The 10,777-nt window shown below is 33.0% G+C and overlaps 1 protein-coding gene across 5 annotated transcripts; it reads left to right on the top strand.

Moving 5' to 3' along the window:
- The first annotated feature begins 2,063 nt into the window (after positions 1–2,063).
- Positions 2,064–7,517, top strand: LOC110109973 (uncharacterized protein DDB_G0284459). 5 transcript variants are annotated; one of them, XM_028700181.1, is made up of 6 exons: positions 2,072–2,146; positions 2,332–2,368; positions 3,952–4,021; positions 5,216–5,894; positions 6,790–7,230; positions 7,356–7,517. In XM_028700181.1, the coding sequence occupies exons 4-6, from the start codon at positions 5,265–5,267 to the stop codon at positions 7,500–7,502; spliced, it is 1,218 nt and encodes a 405-aa protein (XP_028556014.1). In that variant the 5' UTR covers positions 2,072–2,146; positions 2,332–2,368; positions 3,952–4,021; positions 5,216–5,264; the 3' UTR covers positions 7,503–7,517. The 5 variants fall into 5 exon arrangements, with proteins under 5 accessions (XP_028556013.1, XP_028556018.1, XP_028556014.1 ...); XM_028700182.1 differs by having other exon boundaries at positions 3,952–4,104; XM_028700180.1 differs by lacking the exon at positions 3,952–4,021 and having other exon boundaries at positions 2,064–2,146.
- Positions 7,518–10,777: the final 3,260 nt, after the last annotated feature.

Raw genomic sequence — 10,777 nt, 5'->3', positions numbered from 1 at the left:
CGTAGGTTAATTTGAACCCAACCCGATATATTAATTAAGAAAAAAAAATCAATCCGAACCCGACCCGTTTGTTAAAGGGTAGATCTGAACACAAAATTTTTGGGTCAAGTCTGAATCAGATTTTCAAGCGAGTGGTGGATCCTCATTCATTCAGGGGTAGTGAGCAAATGCCTACCTTTAAAAAAAAAATTTAATATATAAGCAGGGCAATTTTGAAATTCTACCACCCTCAAAAATAATTTTTTTCTCTAATTTTATCAATCAGTGCGTCTCTGACAATCTCGCCTTTCGAACAGCTATTGCAAATCACGTCTTCCTGACTCCCCCAGTCACATTTGACGTGCAACCTTTGACCCTTCGTCTTCGCATATTGCAGTCGCAACCTTCATCTTCACATCATCTAGTCTTCTTCTTCGTAGTATTCTTGATGGTTTAAAGAGGTCGCCATTCTCGCCATTCTTCTCGCCATTCTTCGCAGCCTTCTGCCGGATTGAAGGTAACATTTATTTAATCTAATTTTTTAAAAAGATGTTTGAATGCTGCCATAGTTGCCGAACATAGTTGGGTTCCTGATCTAGAGTACAAATAACTAGCAAATATAATTTAGGAAGATTTGACGTTGAGCTTATTTTTTATGTAAACTTCTTAGCATATATATGGATTACTTAAATTAGCATTACATTTCATTCCTGTTTGGATTACTTAAACAATGCAAGTGAGGAGAAGGTGAAATGTTTGGTTATATTTTTTATGTTTGGTTACAAGTAGGATTTAGTTAATCCTTCAAAAGAAGAGAGAGCTCCGACGGTGAGAAGGTGAAATGAGGAAGGATTAAGAATAGAGAGAGAGAGAGAGCTCAGACGGTGCTGATGAAAGAAGTCCATTTTAAAGAGAAGGTTGCAATTTAAAGATGAAAGAATCATGGCAGGAGGATATGGGCAGTTGCTGTTAATAGTTATGGAAAATTTATTGGACATAAGACATTAAATGAGAAAAAGATTAATTGTGGGTGATTATTTTCATCAGCTCGAAGCTCAATAAGTTCGACTCGCGAGCTAATTATCGAGTCGAGTTCAAATCGGCTCACGAACCGACTCGGCTCATTTGTTTCTGTAAGAGACATCTAGAACAATAGCATCATTGGCTTCAAATCTATAGGAAATAAGTGTCGCTCGTTAGCTTCAAATCTATAGACATTAGCATCATTGCCTACAAGTATGATTTAACTCAAATAGGTTTTAATAAATTTTGAGAGAATTAAAACTTGAAATTGTTGAGCATGACTATTATTAAATTTATCAATTTATATATTATTGTTGTTGTTATTTAATTAATTAAAAATTTGCCCACCCTATAAAAAGGAGTCGGATCCGCCCCTGTTTCAAGTCGTGCCATATATTAACACCCTTATTATTAGCTGTGGGTCCATTTTGTTAGATGCATGGTTGTTGCTCGATGTGAGCTTTGCTTTCTAAGCACTTATCCATTCCAATTTGATGCTTGTCCTTGTTCAAATCAATCTATAATTAACATGGAAGTATGGAACTTACCTATCAACATAGTTGCAATAGATTCATGTGATCCGATTCAAATAATCCAGAAAAAAAATAAATGAAAGAAAATAAAATTCATACAAAATTTTATATAGATTCATGCCTCTATAATTAATTATAATGACAATGATAAATTTTTATAAGAAAATTTAATTTTTAGCACTTTCTATTTTTTTAGTTCAGCCAAAAAGTAACATACATAAGAAGTACACAATTACATATTTATATTTTTAGCATAAAATTATGTTTATTTATTTATTTATTTTTTAAGATTTGAAATTTAAACTACTTGAGCAATTAGATAGCAATATCTCTTTATTTTTAATGAATAAATTTTAATAAGGTGTACTATATTTTATGAAATGTTTCTTGGTAAGACGCTTACATTCATCCAGCCGCTCATCAATGACTAATGGAATGGACGGTGCAAGATTGTTTGAACCATCACCTTCTGCCGGTCTTCATACGGCACCTTTATAGATATAAATATAAATTTAGTAGCCTCGTATTCCATAATAATTGGCCGTTGTTCATTTCCTCCACTGGCTTCAGCATCCAGGAACTCTCCCTGTCCGTTCTCTCGCTCTCTTCAGGTAATATACTAATACTTTTGTAAGAAAACGAGGTAAAAAATTAGGTTTTTTTGTAAATTAGTTCTATTCTAATGTGAGGAAATCTTGGCAGGCTTCTCAAAATTCGTTTTTTTTTTATTAGTAGTATTATTTTAGTATATTTTCTAATGCTTGCTTCAAAATCACTGGATTTTTTTGGTCTGCAGTTCTTAACTGCGTTTGAGGATTAAATGTTCTGAGCATGTGAGTACTGATCTTTTTCTCCATTTTTTTCTCATTGAACTTCGATTATTTAGATTATTTGTTCTTTTTGTTTATTAAAACAATTGGTGTTTTTGGTAATTAATAAAATTTATTAAGTTTGGATGGTTAGAAAATTTTTTAGAAGGGAGCAGGTGGAAGATCGATGGACTTTCCTCTGTTCTAAAGTTGGAGCTGAAATGCAGGAAACGTACTACTTTCAATGGGAATCGCTAGAGGAGTTTTTCTAATTAATGGCGAAGTTCTATTTGCTAAAAATCCTTGAAGGAGAACTCTAAGTAAATTCTGTGAATCTAAATTTAATAAATCTCGAGATCATTAAAATTTAAAAACTATTTGTTTTGATAAATTTTAAACCCTGTTAAATACTGATAAACTGTTTGTCTATTTTGTTTTAGTACTTAAAGTTTATGAGAAGAAGTTCGTAAATCTATCAAATCTAGAAGAAACGGTATTTATCAAAATAATAGGATGTAAACTCCCCAAAAATTATTCGAGGAGATTTAAGCTAAATCTTATTTAATAAGACCTGAAATGGAGTGTACCTGAAGGTATTTTCTTGGTGCAAAGTAAGGTAAGCTGCCCGTTTTGTTGAAATGACGAGTTGGTGTGGAAAATTGTGTTTTAGCTACATTCAAGGATTAGGTAAAATGTCCATTATACTTTTCTAATTTCTTCATCATCATAAATACTAAAATACATCCACTAGTTATTTTGTTAATGGGAGATATCTTCCATTGTACCTAAAATGTTTGGTAGATTGCCAAGCATAACACACTTAGGCTTCATTTGGGACGGCTTTTTTATTGCTTTTTGAAAGCAGCTTCATAGTATAAAAATTTTAATTTTTGTATTAGGAAGCTGCTTTAAGAAGCAGAAAGAAAGCCATCCCAAACGAAGCCATAATGATGAGGAATTATTAATTACACGCCCAAAATTTCCAAGGGATACATGCATTTTATCTATATTTCATTAATTAAAAATTTTTATATTATATTTCTATTAAATTTTAAGGACATAATAATACTGTAATGCAAGGACAAAACACATGGTTCATAGAATCACATAATAGTTTTTCCTTAATGATTGATATCTCGTGTATGCTTTATTCGGATATATATGCTTGATTGATGGCTGTGATAAATGGGCCATAGCTCTAGGGAAGAAGCTTGTTTTTTAGCAGTGAGACAATGGCTTGTTTGTCAAATATTGTTTTCTCTTCTCGTGAAGGAAGAGATAGCATACAAAATTAGAGAACTTTTTTGTTTTGGGCCAAAAGTTTGAGTGTCAAAACATAAATTTAGCATTTGTTTGGGACAACTTTTTTACTGCTTCTTAAAGTTGCTTTCCAGTACAAAAATTTTAATTTTTATTTTAAAAAATTGTTTTAAGAAGCAGTAAGAAAGCCGTCCCAAACGAAACCTTAATGTCGCAATAATTATATTTTGTAAACTAAAATGTTCAAATATTTATCGTCTTAGTTAGCTGGCCCCTACAAATACGAGTAAACGTAATCTTGTATGTTGAGTTTGGAACTCACAATTTTTTGTGGTCCATATATCCAGTTGGCACATACAATGGATTTTGGTTGGCTGCTTGGGTCCAAGAATTGGCAGCAAAAAGTGATTAAAGCAGGTCAAGATATTTATTCTGACTGAGTGCAAGTCGTTGTCATACTTGTTTGGCATTCAGCTGATTTTCTTATTTTCTAAGCTAAGGTGTGAATGTTATTTGTCCCTAAGAGTGTGCTTCTTTTGTTGTTAATTCAAATGCTTATATGATTATTTAGCTTCCTTTTATTGGGTTTTAAAGAGATCATAGATTTACTGCTATAAAAGTAGTACTGGATGTTATTAAAGTGAATAATGCTTATAGATGAATTGAAAAATATAGCCTTTCTGTCAAAGAATTTGGGATCTGAGTGACAGATTTGTGATAAAAAAGTTTTCTAATAAGCATATTATTTTTGCTATAAGCTCAACTAGGGAATGACAAGATTGGAAAGAAAATATGGCTCCTTGATAATGAAGTCATACTATCACATTTGACTTTCTAGGTCCAATAGTCTTTTCTCTGCTATGTATTGCATTAATTATTTTAAGAATTACTGTTAAAGCGATGCTTAGGTTACTTGAGAAGAAATTTTCATGGCATTGCTCACTTTCTAGTTTTCTGTGAAGATTTCTTCCTTAGTTGTGAGTGTCAATGGCTAATATTACAAAGCAGCAATACACTAATTTTGTGTTTTATTTGATATTAACAATGATTTCTTTTTTAAGATAAATAACTGTGAGCTTGCATTTGGCTTTGAAGTTAGTATATTTCGCGCTTGAACATGTAGGACATTGCAGCACTGGATGAGAAAGCTTTGAGAATCATGGTGGGTTGGGTTTGAACGTTTACCCTGCCCTTGAAAAAAAAAGGATAGTCTATTTCTGTTTGATTTTCCATCAATAAAACCATACTCTCTGATGTGGGCTTGTTTCCCAATCCTTTAAGTTGTTCTATAACTCTAGAGAGAAATCAAACACAATTTTCTCATAACAATATCCATATACTGCATGTCCCAAATCAAGGATTACAAATGTGATTAACAATCATATTCACTTTATTTTATTTCTTTAAATATAAGAGCTTCAGCTAATCCTAGTGAGGTTTGTTATCACCCTGTCATAAATAATATTATCTTTTGTCCCATTTCATCCCAATAAATAAATGCTGTACAACTAACCCGTTCCTTTGTATTTATTTTATTGCACTGCCAGTACTTTTCCTTTTTCTAATATCACCTGTCACTTAGAATCACAAGCTGCTTGTCTTTGTTGATAGATCCTAAAAATTGCACATAAGTCAAGGTCATGTCTGGTCTTTCTTCTGCATGTTTGGGAGAGGTCAATCTTATGATCTTATTAAACTGTTAGTAGCAGTCCCCATCAGTCAATTTCATACTATGAAGGAGCTTTCAGAAAGTAAAACATCTTCCTCTACAACCTCATCACCTTCAAATCGTGCAAAAGCTTCAAGAGTTAGGGAGATTCCAAGGTTAGAATCAGCAAACAGAGTCTCAACTCAAACAACAGGCAGGCCAAAACCAATTTCTTTGGAGTCCTTAGCTAATCCAAAGGTCAAAAGATCAATTCTTCCAAACAAGCTGAGATTAGATGGAGAAAACGTTACTTACAAAAGGGAAATGGAGGCAGGGGATCCAAAGATTGGGTATCGGCCAGGAGTTCCACCGGTGGAGAAGTATGCTCAGTTTCGGAGAAAATTAGATATAAATTCCAGTAGATGTGAGGATAAGCATGATGACAAGGCTACAGATTTGCAGAAGAGATTGGATGCGAATGAGATCTTGGTGAAAGATATGCAGTTAGAAATTTCGTGCCTGAAGGAGGAGATTGAGAAGCTGAAGGGTCTAAATGTTGAGCTAGAAGAACAAAAGAAGAAGCTTGCAAATGATTTGTTGGCCGCTGAAATAAAGTTTGCGGCACTCAACAGGCATGATCAGGTAAAAGTAGTAAAGCTCTTTAATAAATGTGTTTTCTAGTGAATTTTATTAATTACCGGGATTATTTTTAATGATTGTTTTTTTTTTTTTGGGTAAGAATTTTATGTAAACCACCTTTTATTTCTCTACCTCGTTTTTTTGCATGAATCTATTTTGGTTTAACTTACTCATTATTTAGTTAATTTAGGTGAAGCTAGACTTAGGCTGCTTTGTTTCTTTTAATCAATCAAAATAAAATTGAATCTAGTATCAAAATGCTTCATTGTTTCTGAATTTTTGAATTGAATCTATCAGTACAAGTTTGATTTTTTAGACTGTTAAGTGTCTATTTTGCAAATTGATTTCACCAAAGTTTTCTAAGCATGATCAGTTATTTTATGAATATTTTTTTATAATTTTTGGAGCTTTGGATTTAAAAATATAAAATGATTTATTTGAAATTTATGCTATAAAATTTAACAAATGGCATAATTACCAATACATCCTTATTATACTTTAATATAAATATCTATACCCACTTAAATATTTTATCAAATAGTGTCATCTTTCCCATTCATTTTTAACAGATAGCATTAGAGAGAAATTAAGTAAAAAAGATAGGACAGAGAAAAGAAAATCTTGGGTTTGAAGGTTGCTACGATATTGTTTACCCATCTTTCTATCCATATATCTTGTAGTTAAATTCATTTAAAATACATTTGAAAGAATAATGCTATTAACTGCTAAATTCTTACATTAATCGATCTTCTTGTATAATCTACTGAGAATTATAAATATATAATTTAGAAAGCAAATATGACATGTTTTGCAGTTGAAACATGTAAGTAAATTCTTTTATTACATTGTCTTTGAATACTCTACTGTGGCATTGAAGATTTACTTCTCATTGTGATAGGGTGCATCAGCAGGCAAGGAAAGAGTGCCCTCTGAATTAGACGGTGTACAGAAGCACACTGCAAATAAGTTAGACCAAATTGTTGGAGAAAAGACAGTGGATGAAGAAAGCATAAACAATAAAATGCAGTATTTGCCTCTAAATCGTGGAGCTAAACCTGAAGAAGTTAAATCTAACATTTTAATAAACAAACCCCTCAAATCTCCTCCCGAACTAAAAACTCCACCACCACCTCCTCATCCACCACCGCCACCTCCTCCACCTCACCTTCATTCTAAAAAAGAAGGAAAGATGCAAAATGCTACTGCATTGGTAGAGTTCTACCATTGTTTGACAAAAAGAGATGCCAAAGGCAATGGAAATTGCTCCAGTCAGGTTGCTAGTAGCGTGCATAACAGCTTAGTTGGAGAGCTTCAAAACAGATCAGCTCATTTGTTAGCGGTAAGCTTTTGAAAATACTGCTGCATATGTCAAACAATTATTTTTTATTTTGTTGTGTGTATGTATGTATATATATGTTGTATGTATGTATGTATTTCCTTCATGACTTTTAACTGTTTCAATAGATTAAAGCAGATGTAGAAACAAAAGGAGAGTTTATCAAACATCTCATAAATAAAGTCCAGTCCGCAGCCTACACTAGTATGGACGATGTTCTGACATTCGTGGATTGGCTCGATGGGGAGCTCTCTAAATTGGTAATTTCTGCATAATCATTTGATGGCTACATATATTGACCTGAATACTTATTACGAATGCGATGCAGCTTAATAGATGATTTCTCTGGATTTATGAGCTCATGATTTCATCTGTCCTCTTAGGTAGAATTTAAAAACTGTTTTACATGTTTTTTATTGTAACAAGGATCTTAGCATTGTTAATTTTTTGAAATTTAATTTTGCATCTAGAAAAGCATAAAATAGAAATAGTAAGTGTTGCAGAAAAGCTCTTGCTCGAGAGCTATGACGATTACGAGAATAAAAAAAATGATCTACAAGAAGAATATCAAGAGAAAAATAGAATAGAATTTACTTGGTTTGGTAAGAACCACCTATGTATAAGATCGTACAAAGAGATAGATGATCTATTAGACCACAAACAATTATATATAAAATACAATATATTTTGAATGCCCAAAATTATCCCTTTTTTGCCTCACCATGTTTTTCTCTCATTTTTTCTTTTTCTTCGCTCTATCTATTTTTCTAATCTCTCTATTGGTTATTAAAGCAACATCTCAAATTATTCAAACCACAGATTTCTCAAGAAGGCATAATATCAAACATTACATGTATGTATAATCTAATATGATGTATATATCATTCCATATATTTAATATCCCGTTCCTTCTTTCACTTCTTTATAACTACATAGTGCTTGAGCTCTTTTCTTTTCCTTCATTGTTTCAGTTGCAAGCTCGGATGTTTAGCTGCCCCTAGTACCTCTCTTAAAGCCATTGGCCACCTCCTACTCTGATAACTTGTTGATGATTCGCACTGCAACCATTAGGAATGGATGTCAACTATTTTCCTTCATCGGTCAATATTGTCAGCCGACGAGAGCTTGACATCCTTCCAATCGACCTTAAAATTACCTCCTCACTATTGATTTCTTCCTATTGAAATGAAGGAAACGCACTACTGTCGATGCTTGACCTTAGGCTCTCATTTATGAGCTGTTGGCTCGCTATGAATTGCTTCCTCTTGAATTATGAGAGGCCTTGCTGCCCTAGATGGAGTTCAAAAGGAATAGTAGAGAGCTTCCTACTTTTTTATTTCATCTTTTTCCATAAAGCTTTATGGGATCTTAGATATGAAGTTAGATTAGGTGTGAGTCTGATCTTGAGTTTGGTACCTACTATTTTTAAAAATTATAATTAGATTTTATCCAAATTTTATTCAAGATTTTAACGGATTTAAAATAAGTTATAAGTCAAACTAATAAGGAAGAAATATGAAATAAATATAAAAATATTAAACCTTGACACATCTAAAAAATCTTTCATTTGGAAATTAGTTTGTGATGTATTGTTGTTGACCTCTAACTAACCACAACCCGATTGACCCCACTTGCAACAGCTCACTGCACAAGTTGCCCACGTTGAGATTGAAATAACCGGTTGCAATATGAATGGAATTACAAAGAAAGAAATGAGAGGGTTACACTCACTTGCAACCGGAAGATCGACGCTCTGCTCTTGTGATCCTATCTAAATCTTGCTCCTGCGTTTGCAAACCCAGTTCCGGCTTCTTATCCCAACACCTCTACCTCCTGACCATCTTTGACTCCCGTCTCCGACTCAGGCTATTCCTGGCCGATCCTTAGCCAACTGAACCCAACCCGCCACTGTGCAAGCTCCACATACAATCTGACCTCTGCTTGCCATGCCTAACACTCACCATCCTTCTCCCACTCAAGCGAACGAAGTCGACCGGGCGGGACTCCCAACTACCTTCCTCTGCGTACTAGCCCTTTTCAACCCCTCTCCCTCCTAATCAAATTCTTTCCGTGCCTCTTGTTTGAACTGCAAGTCCGATTACCCATACCTCCAAACCTGAGCACAACCCCCACTTGCCTGTTCAAATTTCACCATCCCAAGCCTGCTCTTTGCTTTTTTGAAATAGTAAGTGAAGAGGGAATTGAAGGAGTTATAATAATAATAATTACAATTATAATTAAAATAAGAAATGCAAGACACCGCAATTTCTCAACTGAAGAATTGAAGAGGTATTCAGAGGTTGATATATCCCTTGAAGCCCTCGGTTGTTGATTTGATCTGGCCGAGTAAATCAAAAGGGCAAGTGCCATCCCCAACCTCATATAGCTTGGGGGGGGGCGTCGATAGGCTGCCGAAAATCCAGGAAAGCGCTAGAATACCGGGAGCGTCAAATTGGAGCATGGAAGACTAATTATGTGGTCGTTTTTAATTCCTTGAAGCCCTCGATCGTTGAATCCTGTCCAACTAGGTAGGCTATAAAAGCAAAGTGCCCTCCCGATCTCCCTTCACGGGGAGGGGATGTTGGGATGCTGCCAAAATTACGCTGCGAAATTGCCGCGGGAAAAGCTACCAAATTTGTCTCAGGAGTTTGCTAAATTTTTAGAAATTATCGGAGAATAATTGATTAATCTGAATTAAATTTAAATTTTGTTTAATTTGCTAAATAATTTTTAAATTAAATTAAATTGAACTTTCATTTAATTAATTTATTTCAAATTAAATAATTTAAATTAATCTAAATAAAATTTTTTAATAGTTAAATCAACATAATAAAATAAAAAATAACTAAATTTTAAAATAAATTTAAAATTCATATTCAATTTTAAACTAAAATTCAATTAATAAAATAATTAATTAAGTTAAAATTTTATTAAAACAATTAATTTAAAACTTAATTAAAATCAGAGCTTTGATTAATTTAAAATTTTAATTAAAACTTTAATCTTAATTAATATATAATTAATCTTTTAACTAATAAACTATTTAATTAATCAATTTAAATATTTAAATTAATAGAGCAAACAATGTAATTAATAACTTAATAATTTTAAAATATATTTTAAATTAATTAATGAGTGGAGAGTTTATTTTTAATTTAAAATTTAAACTTTAAATCAACTAACTAACACATAAATTTAAAATGCAAGTATAAAACGTGGATGACAGAGCCACTCCCACTCCCGTGCATTTTCAATTAACTGAAAATTAAAATAAGAAAACACAGAAAATAATGTTTTCTACTATCAAACCTAAGTATAAGCTAAACAAACTCTCAAACACAACAACTCTAAACAAACTAAACTCTCAAAACAATCCCCTCCAACTCCTGGTAGGCTCAAGCTCCTGGTAAACCCTAAAGCTGCAAGCTGTAGCTCCTGCAACTGCTAGCTACAAACACCTGCAATTAAACAAGCAAAGTGTCAGCCTAGTATTGGTAAAACAAATTAGTACTAGTAAAACAAAACTAATACTGGTAAAATAAACTAGAAC

Source organism: Dendrobium catenatum, unplaced genomic scaffold (genome assembly GCF_001605985.2).
Source record: "Dendrobium catenatum unplaced genomic scaffold, ASM160598v2 fragScaff_scaffold_1468, whole genome shotgun sequence".
Classification (NCBI taxonomy): domain Eukaryota; kingdom Viridiplantae; phylum Streptophyta; class Magnoliopsida; order Asparagales; family Orchidaceae; genus Dendrobium; species Dendrobium catenatum.
This window is presented reverse-complemented; position numbering and strand designations above follow the sequence as displayed.